A 25,782-nucleotide genomic window follows, 5' to 3' on the forward strand; every position below is an offset into this window, starting at 1 on the left:
CATTTTACTCAAAAAAACATATTGTTTTTTTCTAGTCGTTAAAGTCTTTCAATATGTTTCCTTTATTATAATCATGTTATAACTGTTATTTAATTTGATATTATTTGTCATGTTTTATATCAACGTCTTCAATTATATGAAGTTGAAAAATTTAACATATATAATACTTACAGTACATCAAATCACCATTGACAACCAGATTGTGGTTGACTTGTGTATCAGACATACTCGCCGTACCACGATAGTCAATAAGATGTTCAGATGAATCTCCATCACGACCTGAATTCAAATATAATATATATAATTGTACAAATATATATATAAAGATAAAAATATAACGTTACATGGTATGTTTATTGAGGCACTGTTATATACCCAGGAAACAGGTCAGTAACCAAATAATATAAATGTAAATGTCCAATTTCTGAGAAATAGCTCATCTCCTCTTCAAGACAAGGTTTGAAACTTATTGTACCACGCCGCTCCAATGCGGGTTTATATTCTTAAGTGGCAGAAGTTCATCTAACTCATACAGGTTACGTCAAAAAGTTTTCCTTCACAACCTTCGACACGAGATTAATTATAAAAACGAATGTATCATTAAGCATATAAAACGTATGATAGCCCGGGTGTAAATCTGCAATATTCGGTTAAGATCAACACGTTCCAGTTACTTGGTTATGTCTGACCTATCTTCATAAAGATTAAACCGAAATCCTTCCAAAACTCCATATAAATATATATCATAATATTTATTATTTACCTTTCAATAAGGCTTCGGATCCTAATCTTCGGATAAGTTGCATTTGTCTGTCATTCGGCTGGTCTAAACCGAGATCATGATAGTTCTCTCCCGACTGTAAGCCTGAACTTCGTCGTCTTGGACGTTCTTCTTCCACATGCTGGTGATTTGTTAGAGTACATCTGAAAATTTAAAAAAGTTTAAAAACTACATTTTTAATTGGTTTTCTAAAAAAGTAAAGTAGTAAATATTCCACTGATGAATTAAGGCCTGCTTTAATTTTATTTTGAGGAGAATATTTGGAGCCTCAAGCTGCTTGTTGGGTACATACGTGACATATTTCAATTCGACACGTGGAAGTTTTCTCACGGTGTTTTCCTTTACCGCCGAGCACGAGATGAATTATAAATATAAATTAAGCACATGATGTAACACAGCGGCGCTCGCCCGCGTTTATACCCTTCATTAAAGATTGATATATTCTCACCACTGGGCCATCTCGTCTAAAAAAGTATTTCATGTCTATTTATATATGTCTCTAAATACTTACTTCCATCTGGCCAATCCAGTGGCACCACCTGGACAAGGTTGGACTGCGTATGTTCCAGCCATAGTCCAGTTCCAATGAAGACCACGAGCATTGATTTGAGGACAGTACGCTCTTCTTCCCAACGACGGGGTTGCACTTGTTGCTAAAAGAGGATAATACCCATTATCATCATATACAATTACTCTTTATACTAATTTAACGTCTTTTTTGTTTATTCCAAAATTAATTATACAAAATTTAATTCTAATATTTGTATCTTCCAAAAAGTTTATATAATTAAAATTAAAATCCAATATTTCACTTTAATATTTATGTTGCAAGATCGTTTCTGATCCATAATTTTTGAAGAAGTATTAAAAATTGCACACTACTGCTAATGCCTTAAAACTAATAAAATAGCCCACTTATTTATAGTAATATTAATGATTACACTTACAAAATGCTTTATCGAAATCATCAATACCATCCGGGTCAGGACGGTTTTCTTTAGGAAGCATATGGATAGGCGATGTCGGATCAGAATCTTCATCTTTAGGAGCCCAGTGTAGAGTCTCATCAGTAACTGCTGCTGCAAATATTATAACTCCAACTTAGTCATATTAATTATTTAGCATATAATACGCAGATAAATATCTCGATCGATTTCGACCACACAGACAAACACAGATTCACTCTCATAATCCGATGGAACGGCAACCCGACACGACCGGAGAGATCCGATTTGGGTTTTGAACACAAGACAGTCAGACAGACAGTACACTACGTAGATTGTTTTGTTCAGTCGGTTATCGTAATGCTGTTGAATACTTACAAGTTTCATCGTCCTTTTCTTTGGGTTTATCCATCTTAGGACTTTCTGGTTCAATAACCTTAGGCGTTTCTTCTTTTATCTCTGGTATTTTGTCTAAGGTACTTTGTGGTGGTTCCCTTTCAGATGATGAGTCTGGTTGTCTTGTTGTTGTTTTCTATAATAAAATATTGAATAGATTGAAAAATATGTGAAACAAATTGCAATAATAATGAAAGAACAAAACGATTGTTAACTCATGAAAATAGTCAAGATATTTATAAATATGCTTATAGTGTACCTTAGTGCCAATGTTTCCTAGCTGTACTTCGGGTGGCAGGGTAATATGAGGTCTAAATGTCGGTGGCGTAATAACTGTGGGCTTCTTCTTCTCTTGTTGAGTAAGCACCGGGCTTTTAGGTATCGGGGGTGCAGTAGACCTCCAGACGGTTGGTTGGGAGGTTATCAGCCATGGCGGTGATGGCCTTGTTGTTGTACTAGTTGTGGATGCTAGAAAATACAGATTTATTCAATGTTATTATTCAATTCATATCATAATCACTTAAGACATAGTAACTAAGTTCCTGTCAAGTTGATTAATCTTGTTACGTCATGAATAACTTGTTATGTCTTACCTGGTACGCACTGGTAGTGGGCTTCTAAATATTTAAGCGTGTTCGGACATGGGTCACCGAACATGTTTGTACTTGCTAATATACTGCAATTTTGGTGCATGCTACATCTGAAACCAAGAATATTTATGGTAAAATTATTTCAATAGATGTTACTTCAAAAAGAATGATAAATGTGACGTAGTTATTTGAAAATTCAAAAAAAATAACAGCCAGTAAATATAATTAGTTGGGTTATAAAAATCTTATCTCCTTTCAGGGAATTATGAAGGAGATTAATAAGACTAGTTTATTGAAGATCGGAAATTAAGAAAATAAAAAATATCTACACGAGATATTATATTTTAGATCGACTACGAGAGAAATATTACCACGAATATAACTCTTGAATAAGACGTTCTCTAAATCTGTTTTCTGCAAAATGTCAGCTGTTTAACTGAATTGTAATTTTCCTTAATTGGTTTAAATCAACAGTCCTAATGTAATCCTAATATAACTTAAGCTAGAAAGAAAAACAATATACAAAGTAACGACGTCCCATACTTACTGATTTATTTTCACGAGCAAATGATTTTGTAATTTGGAAATAAACTATCAACAGCATAATTACAGGGCGCGTCATTTATCAACAATCAATTTAGGCGTCGTTTACACGAGTGAGGGGTATTTTATTGGCAATCTGTCGGGTAACGTGATAAAGTTGGGAGAATATTTAATTTTCGGCGTCACCGACGCTGGGATAATCATTGACATCGTGTTATACGATTTGTTCTTTATGGACTTTATAAAAAACGGTAACTTAATTTGACCTGTATATTTTGTAAGGTCATTTTACAATGAATAAAAAAACCAATGTCAAAGCCAAGATAGAAGCGATATTGTTTTAATTTGATGTTTGAAGCTAAGCCCGGCTTCACATACAATTTTCCTTACGTTGTTTTACTTCATTACCGGGAACAATATACCTTATAAGCAAATAAAGCATATATTTAACTGATTACTTGTAGTCTCAATTAAAACCAGTGACGAGGTTCCGATTCACCAATCACTTCACTTTGTATTTTTTTTATTGAACATCAATAATGTTTAATATCGAGATTTATTTGGATAGTTTATTTTGGATATTTTTAAATTTATTTTATTTCCAAAAATGCGTAGCGCTTCCAAGGGTCCTATATAAGATTATATTGACAGTTTTTTTTATCATAGCTGTGTGAGACATTTATACAAGGGTACGTTTCATGTTTCATATTTAAAAATTGATTTGAATAAATTGTTGTGTTTTCTGAGGTGATATGGATGTTGCTAGATCACGTGAATATCTGATCTCTACCTAAGTAGATTTAAACATCTCGCACATATTTTAATTAGATACCAGAAGAGCGTCCGATATTAAGATAACGTGGATTAGATTGAAATAAGCTTTATGGTATTTAGGCTCAATAGCTCAGAGGTATTTGGCTGTAGATGTTTTCAAGAACTATCACAAATTTTAAGTACACTTTGTAGTAAGAGAGAAACTAACATTGTTAATGACAGGTAATATTTATAATAGTCTCGAACGAAACTGGCTAGTGATTAAACAAGCGCAATCGTTTGGTAAATCTTATTATTTGTCTGTGGTCAGAATAAAGCCACGTCTACACAATGTAACCAACAATTCCATTACCGCAATAATACCAACGTAACAAATTAAACCGCAATATAGACATTTAATCCCGATATAGTTGCAAGTATTATTTTAGCTAAAATTGCAATTTGAATAAGGTCTCATTCACATTGATTTAAATAAGTAATAATATAACTGATAACGTTTCAATAGTTTAAATTTAGAACGCCTTTGATAATCTTAATTAATAAAAAAATGCATTCATAATAATTGTATATATTGATAGCTGGCGTGATATTGACTAGATTCTGCCTCATCTTGCATTTGTACACTGAAATGAAAAATCTTTTTCCATCTTAATATCTTTTTTTATCTTTATTACTACAGGTGCTCTCCCTTATTCTCGTAATCCGATGGGACAGTCGGACACGACCGAAAAGAGTTCAGACGCAGGACCAACGGCTTTACGTGCATAACCCACGACCTCGGGATCTGTGGCCTTATACCTAGCCACTATACCAACGAGGCAGCCATTTAATTGCCTAATTAATTAATACATTTCGACAATGAATGCAACAAGTTATGTTTTGGTGGAATAGGTTTATATACAAATATATGTATATAACAAAAGCCATACAACAGTGCATTGGTTATATAAAACAGTAATAATTAATTAACATTAATACAATCGACCTTTGTCTACGGTACAAAGGCAATAAAAGAACAATGAGCGAGACAGAGATATCGGCTTTTTGATTAACTACGTGAGATTTATATTAGATCACAATAGATGATATCTATCTATTATTTTAAGATTGCATTCTTGTCTTATTGCAATATTATCTGATTTCGTGGAAATACTATTGAGTATATGTAGATATACTAAATATATATATGTACTTTTATATCTGTTTGTCTGTATTACATATGTCTAGCTGTTATTCACATCATAAATTGGATATACAAAAATTAAGTTATATATCTATAATAATAATAATATCCTGAGACATTTTTCACACACCGCCATCTGATCCCAAATTAAGCTTGTACAAAGCTTGTGCTATGGAAACCAGACAACTGATATACTACATATACTACTTTTTTTTTTTATTACACCCAGACTCAGGACAAACAGACATGTTCGTGCACACAAATGTCTGTCCTGGGTGGGAATCGAACCCACAACCTTCGGCGTGAAAGGCTAAGTGTTCTACCAACCACGCCAACCGGCTCGTCAAATTACATATATCTTATACATATATATATAATGTTCCTAGTTTTTGGTTTAAAAGTATAGAATGAATGTTAATTTGAGGTAATTAAAAAGATCTAACCATTACGGACGCCGTTAATCCTCAATTATACAGCAATGTAATGACAAAGAAATGTATACCTGCTGTGTAAAACCCGTAAACTCCTCGTGCTCATGCAGTTCACACTCCAGTCGGTATTGCCGTGGTCATTGCAGATGGTGATCGAGAACCTGCCATAGTTCGCCCTGATGAGATGAATGACTGAACCTTCGCTGCAACCGATTTTCAGAGTCTTCCCTTCACAAGCGTACGCTGTTTCGTATCTCGGTTCTGAAAGAAATATAAATATATCAGACTTTTTAATTTGGTAGCTTTACATTTAAATTTAATGAGTTTCGATTGGTTCTGATATTTTTTTGTGAATAAATGCCTTTTTTTCTGAACACATACACGTAAAGGAATATAATAATAATAAGAAATACATATATATATATATATTGTATCATTTAATATGAATATGTCGATTTAAGAATTCTTATTATTTAAGATTACTTGAATGAAAAATATGTAGTACACAAATATTTGATACACGAAGACTTACAAGAGATTTTTATTTAATTTAAGGAATTACTAATATTCCTATTTCCCCCTCCAATTCAATAAACGTCCAGCTTGTGTTAGGAGTGGGGACAACATTAGCCCAAGGGGTAAGCATCGAACCTGAGACTGTGAGTAATGCTTTGTTCAAACTGTCTGGACCACTTGACAAATATTCTAAAAAAAAATTGTAATAATGTGTTTCGCAATGTTCCAGTTTGAACAGTATTTGAGCCAGTTTATGGTACAAGATAAATAACGTCTTATTTCAGGTGCAATTTTACTATAATCTAGTGCAATTTGTAATTAAATGTTGATATTAACAACAAACGTAACACTATATTATAAAATAATAATATCCTGGGACATTATTCACACACGGCCATCTGATCCCAAGCTAAGCAGAACTTGTATGGAAACCAGACAACTGATATACTACATATACTACTTTTCTTTTGTAAATACATACTTATGTAGATAATTACACCCAGACTCAGGGCAAACAGACATGCATGTGTGCATGAAGCACACAAATATCTGTCCTGGGTGGGAATCAAACCCACAACCTTCGGCGTGGAAGGCAAATAGCTAACAATGCCAACCGACCCAATTAATACATTAAAACACATGTTAATTTCAATTTACGTACATCTCAATATAGTAAAGTCTAATGAAATGGAATAGTTACGATGAATTAAATAACATTCACTACTCAATTATATAATTTAAAATATTCAATTATGTAAGTTAAATATATTAAATTAAAGAACAATATACAATTTAAATAGCAAATAAGAGCAGACTTCAAATGTTGAAAGTCATGCAAACTTTTCGCGAAGCTTTCAATTTCTTGAAAGGCTACAATTATGAAAAGATGTTTGCGTACAATTTTTGTAGGCATATCTTCAATCAATTTATCTTGTTGAAACCAGTGAAAAAAATACTTTTTGCGGTCAGCGAATTCAACGGCACAAATAGCCTAGTACCTAACTACGTTTCCCGAAAACAAGCTGGCGTAGCATAGCTATTCATTCCTGGCAGCGTTCGCTCCAGAAAAACAACGCATTGAAAACATCGCACCAAAAATAAATCCAATTAAACGGACCCGACATTGTTCATCGGATCGTTACGTCCAGAAACCATTTACCAATTCAAAAGCAAACACCCAATGAAAGACAAAACGTAAAAAAACTGTCGACTCAACGTTTCATAATCAATTTCTGGACGATTCATCAGCTTGAGAACAAACAAGGGCGTGAAACAATATTTTCCCAAACTAGAACGCTATACATCGACGTCAATTTCCCTGGATTAGTTTTTAAACGTGAAATTTAAGATGCAACGGATGAGTTCCTAAGAAGATTTATCGTTTTAACTTCATAGCGGGTTAGGTGTGCATATTCTGGATAGGATATAATAAATCTGGGCAAATTAATGACAGCACCGACAGATCGTTTAAGCCATTTTCGCTACGTCATACAGCGAAATGAGGGCCCCTAACAATACATAATATACTGCAGTGAATCTTATAATAGGGTTGCTTCTGATCTAAATTAGAAAAGTGTCGATAAACTTAGTATGTAGCGTTAAGTTGTTCAAGGAATAATTTCCTTTTACATACGATGTAAAGCGACGAAAAAAATGGAGTTATTAATCCGAAGTTCATAAGTAAATTAACGTTGCGATAAAATACCGATAAGGTTGAATAATAAATTACGTTGAGTATAAAACATTAGTAGAACACGGTTGTAATCAAAGTTCCCCAATGTAACGTTACTATTTTTACAACGAATTTATAGTAAATTTAAGAACGTAAAGTGATGTGTCGATAATTACACATCGATTACTTGACTAAAAATGTTACATTCGATTTTATCGTTCGTAGGACTTTTCTAAATGAATAATGTATAAATGGTTTTAATTACGAATATTGTCAGCATAGATTTGTTGGATTTGTGATATAAATAATTTTGTGTGTCCGCTGTATTGTTTTGTTAAGACAATTAGCGTCTTCGTTGTAGACGAAGAGAATTTTGATTATAGTGTAAGTGACGGATTGAATTACTAAAATAACGACTGTTTAAATTATTAATAGCTAGCTTGTATTTGATTTTAATTACAATTTTATTTTACCTATAATAATATAAATCGTATGTTATGTTTTTTATTGAGGTCTTTTTTTTATAGATTAGGAAGGCGGACGAGCATATGGGCCACCTTATGGTAAGTGGTCACCAACGCCCATAGACATTGGCATGTAAAAATGTTAACCATTGCTTACATCACCAATGCGCCACCAACCTTGGGAACTAAGATGTTATGTCCCTTTTGCCTGTAATTACACTGGCTCACTCACCCTTCAAACCGGAACACAACAAGACCAAGTACTGCTGTTTACTGTTACTGTGTTTTTTTTATTTTTTTTTTTATAAATTTATTCTATTAATATCCCACATTGCACAATTAATATTAACCATATGTTTGTCTCGAAATTGGTCTAAGGATTTCGAGTAAACTGCTTAAGGGGACTTGATAGATGGATATAGAAAGCTGATATCTTGGGAGTAATTTGTCAGACGCTAAAGTAGTCACATACAAGCAACCCAAGGACAACCAGTGTATTCCAATCAATTATAATTTATTTATAGAAGTAAAACAGTATAGAAAAAAAGTTGGATTTAGTTTTAACGTCAAAGTTTTATGTCTTAATAGCTCAACGGTAAACGTGCTTACTTAAATGTTAAAGTGACCCGTTAGCATCTTAGTAGCTTTAGTACGCATTAATGAGGAAAGTAAGTATATTTTCTATTTTGATTTTGATATTTATTTTTGGTTAAGTGTTTATTCATCATTATTGTTTAAATTATTTCCATCTTCGATACTGACATTTTAGATGTATAGTTGTACAGACATATATGGTCATTTATATATTTATAATCGTGATTATCGTTTTAATGTATAGTATACTGATGATTTCAATAGACATGATGAGAATGACCAACTGCACGGGCCATATTACAGCGCTCAAGTGTGTGAGTGCAAACACAGGTGCCCTATCTAATCCTCCACTCTGATAATCCATTGGTACGGCAATCAGACTTGACCAGAGAGAGTACAAGTACAGCACTAGCGGCGTTACGTGCTTTCCGAGGCATGTAAGCACAGCGAACAATTTGGCCAACATTTGGGCCAACACTGGCCCAAGATTTAAGCTGCTGTTGAGAAATTCTCGACTAGTACGCACCGTAATTGATAACAATCATTGTTAAACAGACTAATTAGGTATGTACAGAGACTAATTCGATGAAGGACATTTTAATGGTCTCGAGGAGACCAAAACGTATGATCGTGGTTACACTTACTTAATCAAAATTTTTATTACGATTTTTAATTAAATTGTAATTATTATTTTTACAATTATCGATATAAATACAAGCTCAACACTAACAAGTGAGTTGTGCACGCGAAACTGCAGTTTGTATCGATATTAAAGATAAAATCTATACGCGAAACTATTTTAAACCTTTCGAATATAACAACCGGTATCGTGGGCAAAATCTCGAGTCACCCCCTTAAGCGAGGGGTGTGTAATAAATATGATTTATAGCAAATGTCCAGTACTTTCGGTGTTACCTGGTATAGAGGGTCGAAAACAATTTATGAGATTCACGGAAAGGGATAATTATTTTCAGTGTTTATGGAAAATACTTGGGAGTTTTTCGAGTTAAAATTTAACAACGTGATGTTTAACGACACATTTTCACCGTGAATAATTAAATGCAGACCTCGGGAATAAAACGATCACCTTCAGGTTATATCTTTATTATAAATGAACAAAAAAATCCGCTAATAACTTTTCTAAGTCTTGTAAGATATTTTATTACTAGAACCGGCTGTAGTTTATACTTTTATCAAAGTGTATTGCTTTATTGAATGAATTTGATAGGAACTTTTACACAGAAATTTGTTACATCGAAAACGATGACACACATCATTATATATGATAGTAATATAATAATAACGTTCGTATAGAACATTAAAAAACATCTTTCGTTAAAAAATCATTTCGAATCTCCCACGTAAAATATTGATGCGAGCATGTTCTGACATTTTACGATTCTCGATGGAGTGGCCCACTGGCCCATTTGGTTCTTAGCAATTGTTACTATATATAATTCAATTAGAAAACAAATTGCCATTACTAAGCAATCATCCTTTTTTTGGATGAACGAGGACTCCGCTACTAATCGTTAACGCTGCATTCAAGATATGTTTTATTAATCCACCGAGAGCACTTCTGTACACGTAAAATTGTAATTACATTCGCTTTTAAACAATTCCCTCAAACGCCATAACCACCCCACGTCTCAAATAAATACTTCACACGTATTATCAACCTTATACTCTTATGATAAGGTGTACAATCGCTTGACTTATCCGCAATGAGATAATAAGCCCCTATCATGGAAACTCGTTAGCGAATACACGGTATTGTCATTTGATATCCAGCCGCTGAATGAAACGGACGTCGCTATGCTCGTTCGTTATTCAAAAATAAATGCTATGTAGTTGTAATATGGTTTCAATTATATTGTATTATTTTATAATAGGCTTAAATGTACCGAATGGGATCCTTTGAATTTAATATGTGCAATGTAGCGACCTTAGCAGCCTTTTAAATAAATTGGATCAACGAATGGTATTCTATTGTATTTTTTTTAATCCGAGGAAACCCAGTGGTTATAGCACCTTGCCTAAATATGGGTTTAAATCAGGGCAATTATCATTAAATTGAAAGTGCTTATCTCAAGTTCGGCGTTGAAGAAAAGCGTCGTTAGTAAACCTACATGTGCCAAATAAAAAGCCGCCACATCAACCAACTCACATCGGAGCAGCGTTGTGGAATTTTGGTATAAAACAAACGTTATTTCTCTGTTTTGAAACGAATAATATGTAGTATAACAGTTTGTATTGTATGTATACCCGCATCAAACTGGTTCAGATGGGTTGGAACTGGTTTAGAATTCAGTCACAATATTTGACATACATACTAACAGGTAAAGTTTAAATAAAAGCTTGCAAAAATTTTTTTTTTTTTTTCGATAAAAACTGACTTCAAAACATTGCCTGGACGTACACTACAAGCGTCATAAAACATAAAAAGTCAAGAATATCTATTAGCAATTGATATACACTCATCTCGACTAACCTGACAAACAAATATACGGAACCATCTCAAACATACATATAGACAATATCTTCTCTTTTTAATTGTTTTTCTTAATAGTAATACTACAAATACCCGTTTTAAGAAAATAACTAATATTCCTAAAGCCGAGATGGCGTGGGTTCAAACCCGGGCAAGCACCACTGAATTTTCATGTGCTTAATTTGTTATTATTATTCATCTCGTGCTTGACGGTAAAGGAAAACATCGTGAGGAAACCTGCATGTGTCTAATTTCATTGAAATTATGCCACATGTGTATTCTACCAACCCGCATTGGAGCAGCGTGGTGGAATAAGCTCCAAAATTTTCTCCTCAAAAAAGGGAGAGGAGGCCTTAGCCCAGCAGTGGGACATTAACAGGCTGTTACTGTAACTAATATTCCTATTTACCCCTCCAATCAAGTGTAGCTTGTGTAAAGAGAAGACCCAATAACCCCTTAAGAGGTGAGCATCGAACATGCGACTTTTTAATCGCCAGGCGACCCGAAAACCATTGAGCTATTGACGCTTAAATGTTATAAATAACAAACAATTATTACATACAAACTCTGTATTACTCCATCGCCATACGTCACAACCATAAATTATAACGCTAAGCCCTATCTCCGTAAAGTGGCAAATTGGAAAAGAGTTTTTATAGTGTATTTATGGCTTTCCCTCAGGATCCATGTCACTTGACGTCAAGCTAAGATTTTTCTTAACAATTTTCTTTCAGGTGTAGTTGAATTTGAACGGTTCATGCGCCTATTGACGCTTTCCGACATGGGGGATATATTACCGAGTTGATAGAATATTGAACTACATAAAATTTACCCTCCGACTCTGTCGTTGATGTAGTGGCTAACTGTCAGGCCGCAGAACCCTAGTTTGAGCCCCGGGTTGGACCATTAAAAGGTTGTTATACTGAGTAGCAGCCCGGAGTCTGGAAATTGTCAATGAATATATTTCCGTGTCTTGGAAAGCACGCTAATCCTTTGGTCCTACGTTTGAACTCTTACTAGTCGTGTCAGATTTGTCGTTCTATCGGATTATGAGTTACGGAATAGGAAGTGTATCATTATCTGCGCACACTGCGAATTTATAACAAATTATTATTATAACAACAGTGTAATTACAGGCACAAGAGATATAACATCTTAGTTCCCAAGGTTGGTGGCGCATTGGCTATGTAAGCGATGGTTGACATTTCTTACAATGCCATTGTCTAAGGGCGTTTGGTGACCACTTACCATCATGTGGCCCATATGCTCGTCCGCCTTCCTATTCTATATAAAAAAAAACAGCCTTAAGTACGTCCACCGCTGCCGAAATCGGTCGAAAGTTGTCAACATAATGATTCAATCATTATCGAATTGACTCATGTCAATTAAGTGGCAAAATAACCTATAGGCATAAATTGTAATCGTGATTGTATTAAGTATATGTTCTTTTGATCAAAGCTTCGTACATACGGTTCAGAAACGTAGACTCTAAATGCGGGACTAGTCTACAAACTTGGGGTCGTTCAGCACGCTATGGAGCGAGTTGTTTAAATTGAGCTTATCCAGAAAAAAACCCGAGTTACCGACAGCTTGCAAAAGTAGCAGAATGATATAGCAATGGTAGGATCACGTGACACGGTCAATGGCCGTTTTAGTAAATACAAACTATCCTAGCTTATATTTGTTTGCTACGATATATTGTCTGAAACCAATCATCATTAAATATATGCAAACGCATTGTCAGGCATATAGAAAAGGGTATAGGGTACTGAACGCCTGTCCTGCTCTCTCACACGTGACCTAAATCGAGGGCTGAAACAAGTATAATAATGAATAGATTGTTTTAAACTAACAGTTATTTTTATATGACACGTAAACGAACCTTTTTATTCTGTACTAAGGGAGTTTCTCACAATAATATCATACAATGTTGTTTTAAAACGTAAAATAGGTTATTACACTTCCTACTTATATTACCAGCTATAAAGACAAACAATAAAAACGTAACGCACAGCTAAAAGTATGAAAACTATGACAGGACACGTTTTTAAAATACAATTTACAAAGACATTCCTCGCAACTTCTCTTACATTTTAAAATAAGAATAAAAATATTCTATTTTACGTTACTTTTAAAAACTTTAATGTATTCCGAATTTCGGTTTAAGCTCCAAGGAGTTACACATTATCTGTGAAGAATCGGTACAACTATCCGAACGTCAGGGGAACCGCATTCGAAATTTAAAAGATTCAACCGGCAGTAAATCCGGGGCCGGTTCGATACGTTGAGCTGGACTGACGTTTCACCGCAGTCGGTCGATATAGAATCGAACGAGTTACAAGGTACTTTACACACATGTATAAAAGTAAAGTCTTACACATATGTATATAAGTAATATTGTATTGTTCATGTATATGTGGGTACTTGTCTGTGTTGTTAAGGATACAATTCAATTGCAAATGTTACTTGTATATCAAATTTAATGAAGCCTCAGCAATTCAATGGTATACGGGCGGTCTAGCGATTTATATTTCGCTAACACTAACCAGATTTCGAATCGTTATATCCTAGCAAAAGGTCAATTTATAGTTTTGTCAAATTGACCACGCGATGGTACCTAAGTGGTCACCACCCCACACACAGTGGACACGCACATCGTCTATGTGTAAATATCTATGTGAGCTATAGTGTTAGGTACCTTGTGTTTGTGTAACAGGGTCACTGACCTTTAAAACCAGAACACACCTACCAGCAATATTACTACGTCTGTAGATTTAATATGATTTTCTTTTAAATACAAACACCATCGACCCAGTGTTCTATATTTAAACAACACTGCATCCTAAAGCTGTCTTTGCAATAATGAGCGTATTGCGTGTTTACACGATCCCTTGATAATAAAGCAGTTCTATAGAAAATAGCCTGAATTTATACAACCTAGTATTGTGACAGAGTAAAAAATGGAATTTGTTTACAAATAATTTTTAATTAAATTTTTTTTATACAATTTTTTTTAGCGTCAACTTGAACGTTTCAAATTTTTAATTGATTAATCTCAAGTTGCCGACCAAGGTTAGATTTATACTTGTCATAAGTATTATATTATATGAGGTACTATTTTATATTATATGAGGCTTGATAAAAAACAAAAACTGTATTTTTACATAATCCTCCTTACTAATAAAGTTACGCTATTGTAGTTGTTTTCTGAAAGTAAAATATCGGTGTGTCATTATATTTCAACCACTGTTATTATAACGTTTAATGGAAACGTGATACTTCTTAATTTGTTTTACATTTCGAATTATTATTTAATTGGTTTGTTTTGTTACATATATATAGTATTTTTATTTTATAATGAAAAACTATTATCTTACAAATCGGTTATACGTGAATCAACGCGTAGAATACGAACAAAACATGTAATATTTTAATACATATGTATATATAATTGTTCCTCTATAAGTCTTATAACCTTTCTCAACAAACGACCTATCTAATGATAAAAGTTTTCTTTCAAATCGAACTAGATTAATACACGAACAAATTATTTAGCTTAATATATAACATTACTATAAATATTATACATTAATTTGAATATTTGTGTTATTTTTACAACATACAAATACAGAATTTCACGCATGTTTGATCAAATTCAAATTGAGTAGATATCCATTAACAAGGGACGCCATAGCTTACCTTTGATTGTTCAACAAGATTATTTACAGTTCGTTGAGTTTCTTGTACTAAATGAGACATGTACATGTACACTGGACAATCCTTTATATTATATAAATGAAGTGTACATGTTTTTATGTGAATTACTATGGTATATAAGAGTAAATTTTTCAAGGTCTTATTTAGTATATATTACAATGCAAGCACTTTTTAAATTATGTATAAAAAACGTGACAATTGCTTTATTAAATAAAGAGATGAATATATCTCCATCTCTTTATATAATTCTATTGCATATTTTAATTAAAATAACATATGTGGTAACGAAGGATATAAGTTATGTCCATCCAAAGTTTTATCGAAAACTATCCAGCGGTTCCCTTGTAATGCTGGCTTAAACATCCAGACATCGTATGATGTTGCATGATTTTTTAATATGTATGGTGTCTCGTTTATTGTTGAAATAAGTTATCCAAAAATTAGATCCCATAAGGAAACGCCGTATATACCTAACAATGAGGGGTCGCGTAGTACGGAAGAGGACCCTTAGGGGTTTTTTTAACAGTTTTCGGGTGATATATGCACCCCCGGTCACGTCTCGTATGAAGTAGCTTCCTACCGTAAGCGTTTTCATTTTTCTTTTTTTTGCATTGTTGCGATGGGCTTTACGATGACCGTTACGCATTATTTTATATAAAATTAAGGAAATTATGTTAAGGTAATGTTTCGAAAAATTATTCATGATTATAAAGCAAAGGTAAGGTACTATAACTTGGAAAAAAAAGTAAAAATACGCTCAGTTAATTTTGTATCTTTTTATAAAGGGAACAGAACGAAGACAATAAAATTTCAAGGTGGAGTCTTCAGTAAAACCTTTTATTATTAGCCTTAATTTTTTTTTATAATTTAAATATATAACCTTAAATTATATATATAAAATAGAAATTTATAGTTCTCAGTTCGAAAATTGTTTGTTTTTCAATGGGGCGGTAACGAACCCATTTGCAGATGCACGGTTTGAAAAAGTAATTTGATTGAATTTTTGGGAATATTATTGATTCAATGAAAACAGTCATCGGTAATACTCCAAAAAAAAAATCGTAGTTTTCATTGAAATGTTTAAAAGATTTTAAAATATATAAAGCATTTCAATCTCTTCAACAATATAGCAATTAAAAAAACGAATATCATAAAATAATTTTAAGTGCATTAAGCGCTTTATTTTAACGTAGTTTTTTAATATTGATTTAAAAAATATTGTGTTATTTACTTTCTTTATTTACTACAATTACTTTTTAAATATCTAACGGTTTTATTAAATCTAAGTATACATTACATATTCCATAATAATATTTATTATATGATTTCTATTGTATAGTAAATGTAAAATATTTAGTTTATATCAATACCTAAACAAATGTTTTTTATTTTGTTATATAATAAAATTACTTAAAATAGAAACGTTGGGTTATGTGATTATTTAAAAAGACTTATGACTTTCAACTTTAATTTTGCCCATGTACCTTTATATTATACAGATACTTGAATTACAAGCTACTATTGTATAATTATTATTTTTGGTAAATACATTTATTATTTATTTAAATTTGGATAAAGGTTAGAAGATATTTAAAAAAATCTATTCCATAATAATCTATCGTTACAAATGTACTCAGTGCACGTTCTTCAAGGAGGGGGAGGTGAGAATTGCAAGGGCCTGTCAAATAAGATTTTTTCCTGAATCGAGGGAGCCTGGGGCCAACTCATGTCCGGTTATACAATTTAGTACGTAAGGGCGTTCACTATTTAGTGGGTTTCTCAAGTTTATTGGAAAGTTTTCGCTCTTTGTGATAAAGAACTATCGAGAATATATTATAGTGCTTATAGAGAGATTATTGAGTATTAATTTTTTTCTTTTAAATTATAATTAGATGGAGGTATAAAAGGAAAGCTTATTCATTATTCATAATCATAGTTTTACTTGAAACTATTATTGATTGAAAATAAATTTTGTATTAGTAAAATTTAACAATCCACAAAAATATAGATATTGTTATAAATAAATATGCTTTAGTAAAACGATTACTTAAAATTATATAATAGTTATATTTTATTAGCATTCCATAGCTAGAAATATATATGTCATATACATAAGACGCATAATTCAATTTTTTTTATCTCCCATTTCAGTAACTCAAGATACTTCACACCCTACACTGGAGGCTGGATTATTTTTAAGTGTTAAGGTTCTGTGGGGTTCCAACTAAAGCTATAAATACATCCGGTGTATGTACGTGTGGCGCTCGAGTGGTTTTTCATTTGGTATATTCGTTCTATTTTAGAGTCGGGAGAGAAAGTGAGTAGTAGTCATAGTTAGAATAACTAGATATTATTGGCAGTTAAAGCCGAAAGATAATTTAAAAGTAATGGTTTTTTGGTTATATATTAGAGTAATATATAATAAATAAATTTAACCCGAAGGTGATATTGATACGAGAAGCAAACTCGAAACTCACGAAACAAGAGCGTACAGTACAGTAACAGCCTGTTAATGTCCCACTGCTGAGCTAAGGCCTCCTCTCCCTTTTGAGGAGAAGGTTTGGAGCTTATTCCACCACGCTGCTCCAATGCGGGTTGGTAGAATACACATGTGGCAGAATTTCAATGAAATTAGACACATGCAGGTTTCCTCACGATGTTTTCCTTCACCGTTAAGCACGAGATGAATTATAAACACAAATTAAGCACATGAAAATTCAGTGGTGCTTGCCCGGGTTTGAACCCACGATCATCGGTTAAGATTCACGCGTTCTTACCACTAGGCCATCTCGGCTTTCAACAAGAGCGTACAATGACAGAATGCGGTAAGCGACTGGGAATGTTTTTATAATTATAATATTTACACAATAGGCGGATGGGTAAGTGGGTCACCTGATGGCAATCACCACCGCCGATTGAGATTGCTGTAAGTGCTGTATCAATATAGTCTATCATCGTAAGCCAGTTTTTAACATTTCACGAGTGAAATACGAAGTGAGCTTGTATAGAATAGCACTGCTGATGTCATTTTGATGCGAAATTTTGATGTGTCAAGAGCATAATATGAATACTTATACTCTGACTTTTTATATATAAGGTTATTAGGTTTTCTTTAATTTTATTTATCTCAACCATATATCTTGTATATAAAATAATCCATAATTAATATTCGTTTAATCAAAATTAACCTGTTTTGTCACTTTCAATATCATTTCGTCGAATATCTTCGCAGCTGTATCAAATATCGTGCGGTTGTAACTGAACACCCATCGTATAGCCGGAATTATGCGGTCTAAACAAGGATTGTGCTGTCTGGTGTAAAATTACACTACAGTTTTAATATACAAAGTGATACATGTAGCACGATCTAATTGGATTAGGCTTTTAGTTGTTATGTTAGGGGAAAAACCGGTTATTTATTTTTATGTTATATATATATATATATATATATATATATATATATATATATATATGGAATAATTTTATAAAATCAATCATCGAAATAATCTTTTGTAAATTTTATATTTATTGTATGTTTATTACCTGATATGGCTCAGTGGTTGGATCACGTAGAGTATACGTAATTGTTACGGGTTTAAACCCGGAGGTTTTATAGGAACTCAGCATGTCTGATGACATTCGGATTTGAGTAGTAAAAATAGCTTCAAACCATCTCCTCGAACAGAAATTACTTAGGCCAGCAGTGGGATATTTAGTAGCTCCCAACTCTTTAAAAGATATCATATTTCATGGAATCGTATACAAAATGCTTTTTATTGTTTGTTATTTATAATTATAAAATAAAACGGTCAGGTAACAGTTGGTAAATTATAATTTTTTTATTATATATATTATAGGTAGGCGGACGAGCATATGAACGACCTGATGGTAAGTGGTCACCAACGCTCAGACATTGGCATTGTAAGAAATGTGAACTATCGCTAACATAGCCAATGCGCCACCAGCCTTGGAAACTAAGATATTAAGTAGAATATCTGACGAGTGGATGCTACCAACCCAGACGAGCTTGCACTAAGCCCTACCACCAGTGCTACCAAAAGTTGGTATATTATAATTTAAACTTATATTATCATCGTATTAATAATAATAATGTCCTGCAGACCGAGTTCGGCCACGGCGGCTAATCTCAAGAGATTAGCCAACTACGCAGGAGATATTATAGTGCACAAGTGTGTGCGCAAACCCAGGTGCACTCGCTATTCCCTAACTCTCATAATCCGATGGGACGGCAATCCGACACGACCGGAAAGAGTTCAGGCCCAGGACCAACGGCTTTACGTGCTTTCCGAGGCACGGGAGTGTACACACTTCCAACTTCCACACTCCGGGCTGCTACTGAGACTTTTCTGACAGAAAAACCCAATAACTTTTTATTGGCCCGATCTGGGAATTGAACCCAGGAGCTCCGGGTCTGCCGCCTTATATCAAGCCTATTAGACCAACGAGGCAGTCATCGTATTATATATTGTAATAACATGAAAACGCATATGGATTAATGCAGTATGGACGTGTTAGCGCTTTTAATATTTCACGTTTTATAATATATATTCGAAGTTTGAATATTTTCGTTTCAAGAGTTTGCATTCAAAGGTTTTGTAGATGTCATTACCGAGTTTGAAGAGCTTTGGGTAAAATGGAATTTAATTTCAGATAAACAAATAAAATAAAAAAATAAGGATATCCGTGTATGATCACACAAATGATGATTTAAATGCAATTCTAAGGCTGACTGGATTTATTAAAAAAAATATAATCATTTAAAAAATAAAAAAAATGCTTTAGATAATGGCGGTCTGGATTTTAAAACAACTAGACTGCAAAGCGATTGTCAAAGCAGAAGGCATTGTGCCATCAAACGGCAGATCCGAGTGTCTAAGCGATCATTACTGCTCCCGGGATTCACCGGGATTGCCCGGGATTGCGGGAAAACAGACATTGAAGCGGTCATTATCCACCTTCTTCAAGATAGTGCGCTCACTGCTCGAAAAATATAAGTTTTATTTCGCCTACTTAAAAGCCATTAACGTGGCGTAAATACTTTTTAAATAGTGTTCCAGTATTCAAGTTGATACGGAAACGTATTAAATAGGTTTAATAAGAGGATATTAACTAAATCGGTAATAGTGCAAATTTACAAGAAAAGCAAAATAAGGTTATTTTTACTGGGCAGTCACGCCCATCGCGTAATATAGTGGTAACCATTAAAACGTAAACGAGTTCCTTCCACTATAAACAACCTACCGCCATTATAATTATAGCGAACGAAATTTCTCTTATCACGCTAATATTTCACCGGAGACCCTAGCATTACGCACAAATAGAAACAGCGGCCTCATAGAAAGTATAAAAAAAATACACCAAAATAAATTACCTTACTTCACCTCGATTAAGTGATCATTACAAGAGTAAATACCATTTATAATGGTGCGGAGACACGGCGTCGCCGAAAAAAAATATAAAGCCCAGGAAATTACGTGTGCGGCTGAAAAAAAATTAAGTCGAAAATGGCGGGAAGATTTTTTTGACGTGACATGTCGCCATCTTGGAAAGCGTCTCAGAATTGTAACGAAATGTCAATGGGGTCACGTATTTCTATTTTCTTAAACAAATCCCGATTTGAATCGCTTTCATTTCCTTTTTTTGTGTTGAACATTGTTTATTTTCCCACAATGGTGTAGTACGTGAGGCTAAATCGAAATTACGAGCATAAATACTCCGGTTACACAACTAACTCATACAGCTATATTTTATGCCAACTAAAGTCTAACATTTACGACCTTACTTATAGACGTTGCTTGTGTTTAGTTAAACATTGATTTCTCTCTGTCTGTCATTATTGATTTTACATTCGAAAGAAGAAGACACAGCTATTTTTAATTTTTTTTTTTATAGAATAGGAAGGTGGACGAGCATATGGGCCACCTGATGGTAAGTGGTCACCAAATGCCCTTAGACATTGGCATTGTAAGAAATGTCAACCATCGCTTACATAGCCAATGCGCCACCAACCTTGGGAACTAAGATTTTATGTCCCTTGTGCCTGTAATTACACTGGCTCACTCACCCTTCAAACCGGAACACAGCAATATCAATTAATAACCCAAAGAACATATATATAACATATTATAAACTCTTTTATTGATTGTTATTAGATAAAAATAAGAATTTTATACAGAAAAGAATTGCTCTCCTTGTCACTCATCACGTAATGTGTGAAATAATATTTCGTGGAGGGCGCCCGAGGGCAGGCTTGAGAGGTAGGGTACAACAATCCAGCGATCGGGTAATTCAATTCAATATACCCTCGGGGAAAGGAAGTAAAAGTATAGAAGTCTTTATGTACATATAATGTAACTCATGTATGTATGTATCATAAAACATAGACAATATTATTAAAGTAAAAAGAATTATTTTTGTATAGATTATATTTATTCATAACCTATTTATAATAACTTAAATCAAAAGTGCTGCTGGGTTAAGGCGTCCCCTCCCTTCGAGACGTTATGGAGCTTATTCCACCATGCTGCTCCAATGTGGATTGGTAGATACACATGTGACAGCTTTTTAATTGGCACATGTATATTTCCTCACGAAGTTTTTCTTTAACGCAAACATGAGATAAATTATTATCAAAAATAAAGCACTTGACAATTCAACGCCTGCCTGGTTTTGAACCCGCGAATAAGATTCACGCTAACCACTGAGCCATCTCGGCTCATATATAATAACTTTTTGTTTTATTACAAGTTATGTTTTATTTGTTCTTTATTAATTCGTTTGTGAAAAATATACCAAAAATAGAACCCACTAGCTCGCGTGGAAGTCCGTCATGAATAGACAAACCTTCCCCAAGGAACGTTTTAAACGCTTCTTAAGATAAGAATATCTGATGCTGAGTCAGGTGTAAGGTATTACCTTCATTAGTTTCATCAATATCATAAAGCTTTCCGAGCGATACGGACGCACATAGACAACATATTTATAATTAAAAAGAGGCTTTATATAATATAATAATAACACAAGATCGTTGATGTTTATGAAAAGTAATACTATTACAGACATAATGTATTAAATCAAATTCTCACAGTTGAACAAATGCTTGTTCGAAAGCGATTTGAATCGCCCGAACAGACCAACATTTAGCAACAATGATATTCAACAAAAATCGAACTGTCCAAATTCATATTAATATTGGCCAGATTCATATTAATATTTATGAAAGTAAGTTCAGGAAATAAAAGATGAAAGACCGTGGATCATCGTGTCGTCAAACGTCAATAAATGTTCCATTAGAGACCACAGACGACGAGTCGTCAACGGTGAGATAAGGGCGACCATTTGTACAGAATCGAAAATTTTCCACGTTTTCTAGTTCAAAATTTAAAGTACAATTCCTTCGAATGATTGCGAGATTAGCTTGTCCTTTCAAATCGAATCGGAATACGAACTAGAAGATATATCCAAGCTGGCACAAAAGAATTGGTGCGATATCGCGCGCTGTCATGTGTCGGCCATCTTGGTTCACACCAAACGTTTGAAAATCGAACTTCACTCTTGGGACATTCGAAATTCGACGCGATTTTCTGTATTCGATTAGAGAGATTTAACCAATATTTATTTTATTATTTATTTTATTATGACGCGACTTATTTGTGATATTTTTTCATGAAATTATGATATATTCATTATTATGATAGTTATAATTAATGCAAGCAAAGACAATACATTGTCTTGCCTTTATTAATTAGAAATAGAACCTACAATTTAGCCAAATGTCAAATAGTAATTATAATATACAAGCAATGCTGTGTCTTCTTCTTTCGAATGTTAAATCAATAATGACAGAATGAGCGAAATCTGTGTTTAACAAAACAACCGCTAAACAACGTTTATAAGTAAGGTCGACATGTTTCAGATATAGGCTGTCAAAATATAATTAGACAAACATTTTTTTTTATTCTACATGTTTATTGCAGACACGAGTAAATTTTTATACACTTTTAACTTTCGCAATGTAAATTTATGTATGCTATCCATTTTATATATATTTTGTTAGTGTTTTAACCGCGACCATACCTTTTTTTATTTTGGACAACGTTTCGACAACGATTCAAAGATACTTCGGGAAAAATATAAAAATATTATATCAAAAAACATTTAGCTTTAGATATGCTAGTTTTTTAGTTAATTGCAATAGCATAGAGAAAAAATCAGTATTTGGTCTTACTATAATCTGTGAAATAGAGCATTTTATATTATAAAAAAAAACTTTTTCACACACATTTAAATATCACTAATAACAAATTAATGTAAAGTAATACGTTTGATCATATTCACTAAACACAGACGTATTAAATTCATTTATGTCAATCCGTAATCAGAAGCATAACAACATTCCTGTCTCGTGTTTCGCAATCGCGTGACAACAGATAATAAAAAGTTGAACGAATTCGATACTCCCTCAACCTGTACATCTTTATCTAAATAGTTACATAAAAACACGTGATAAAAGACCTCATGAGTATAATATAGAATGATACGTGAAAATCAAAATTCATTTCCATGACGATATAAATTATTTAATTTTAAAAATCGAAGTTTCACTTTTTAAACAGTAACTATTCGATGAGAATTTAAAAAAGCTATTGTTTATCACAGAGAAGGAATAACCTGAAAACTTGATGAATGAAAATTAACCCGGTTATATATTATGTTTAAATTTAATTTAAAAAAAAACACAACCTATCGCGTTCTATAATAGAATTTTTTACACGAATTATGGCAAAGTTGATCATAAATAAAAAAAAAAAACATTTCAAAATTAATTATTTTAAACAATTTAATTAAAAATGTTATCCAGATTACATAGAACAACATTTTTCGTGACCATTCCCATTTATTTCAAGTTCTATAATCCGTTGACTGAGCGAGTACATTTTCGGTGTTAGTAAAATTCAAAATCGTCTGGCTCCCGCTGATGACTACTGTTATTGGATTTTTACGTAAATTTCTCTTTTGTTGAGCTCATTTGCCAGATTATGGATGCTAATGTGAGTATTCGAGGGCCCGATTCAACTGCGCCGATAAGCGGGCACTTTGAGATTTTTGGACGTTAAATGCGTGTCAAAATGTATTTTTGGCGGCAATCCTGCGGTTTATGAGCCGACGATTCTATTGCGACATTACAAATTTATTAAGGTCAATCCATATATAAATTAGAACGGTAGGGAAATTATGCAAGTCGTGAGGTTTTAGTAACTATATTCCAACTTTTTTTTTAATATAAGGAGCTATTATCATGTCGAAAGTGAACGATACAGTTATAATAAGTGAATATGACGTATATATTCTTTGCAAAAAACACGCCAATTTACTGCCAACTCATGACTCTATACTTGTTTTTGGTCACGATCGCCATTATCCCGAGGTTTGCACACGTTCTTTAGTGTGAAAATGGGATATAATTTTGGAGAAATAATCAAAAACCAGCTCGCGTGCCCAATGGGCATTAGCCGAGCCCTACCCACAGCGGGCATGTTAATGTTGCAAGGTACATAGCACGGTATGTACGTAATGAGCCGAGGAAAATTGTGTTGCCATAAAAATAATTGTATTTTTACCCCCTGTTCCTTGTACGTCACTCGATTAGCTCGAGAATACATTATGGTTTTTGTTTGCGTTTTCTATGGGCTCACGGTCCCTTGTACCGACTTGATATTAAGTTGGGAAAAAAGGGAATCCGTTCGGAAATTTTTAGTTATAAGCTTGAATGCGAAGATGTGAATAGACTGTTTTCATCCAGTAATTTTGGTTATCATTTAGTTGTATTGAATAGAAGTTCTCATAAAACGAATGAGCAATACATACACGTGTATATTTCTACTAAAAGTAATTTAATCAACTGCCAATAGTCGAAACATTTAATTTACATATTTCTCTCTATATTTATTTAGTTGAAATGAAATAAAAATATATTTACATTTAATTTTATTATAAAATTGAAAATTAATATAAAAATTTAAAACGACAAATGTTTTATTTATATAACATCAAAACGAATACAATAAAACGAATATTTTTGTGAACTTTTGCGAAAACGAAATAAAAACAATATTAAATGTAACCTACAAGAGCTGTATTTCAATTCACAATACACTACAGTCTATAAAAAAAAATAATGTAGCATTAGTTTCAGGTTTCATATATGAAACATTGGGGATCTCGTAAATTCAGTTAAAACGTACGATTTTCGATCGTGATTCGAACGATACGATTTCTGATCGTTCGTAATTCGGACGATCGAATTCATTTGTTTTTTTATGTCTGATTTTTATGTTCAGCGGTTCTGAGTGTATAAATAGTTCGTTTACTGTATATTTAGGCAACTTGTTACACTTGTTATGGCCTTCTATGTTTTAAAACCTTTAAGTCTTTGTACATTTTATGATACTAAATGTATTGAATGTCTGGTTTATTTTACGATTTGATTTAAAACAGTTTCAATGTATTAACCTAGTTCGATCGTTGTTATGAGCCAAGAGCCCGACAGTGGATATCGTTGGATGGTCTTCCAGCCAGGTGGGCCAATAACCTGAAGAAGGTGGAAGGATCAGACTGGATGCGGAAAGCGTAGAAGATGATTTAGCCGGTTTTTGGGAGAAGCAT

The 25,782-nt window shown here is 33.3% G+C and overlaps 1 protein-coding gene across 4 annotated transcripts in view; it reads right to left on the reverse strand.

Moving 5' to 3' along the window:
- The window catches only part of LOC126777826 (latrophilin Cirl), a 286,910-nt gene that overhangs the window by 10,373 nt on the left and 250,755 nt on the right, over positions 1–25,782 (reverse strand). For 3 of the 4 annotated variants that reach the window (XM_050501012.1, XM_050501010.1, XM_050501013.1), the window contains exons 3-10: positions 5,714–5,903; positions 2,715–2,821; positions 2,381–2,589; positions 2,104–2,257; positions 1,729–1,860; positions 1,293–1,434; positions 764–924; positions 172–279 (exon numbers count right to left, since the gene is read on the reverse strand). In XM_050501012.1, the coding sequence (XP_050356969.1) occupies positions 172–279; positions 764–924; positions 1,293–1,434; positions 1,729–1,860; positions 2,104–2,257; positions 2,381–2,589; positions 2,715–2,821; positions 5,714–5,903 (1,203 nt within the window). The remainder of the gene's footprint in view (positions 1–171; positions 280–763; positions 925–1,292; positions 1,435–1,728; positions 1,861–2,103; positions 2,258–2,380; positions 2,590–2,714; positions 2,822–5,713; positions 5,904–25,782) is intronic. The other variant, XM_050501011.1, reaches the window with a different exon arrangement.

Source organism: Nymphalis io, chromosome 24, assembly GCF_905147045.1.
Source record: "Nymphalis io chromosome 24, ilAglIoxx1.1, whole genome shotgun sequence".
Taxonomy (NCBI): Eukaryota; Metazoa; Arthropoda; class Insecta; order Lepidoptera; family Nymphalidae; genus Nymphalis; species Nymphalis io.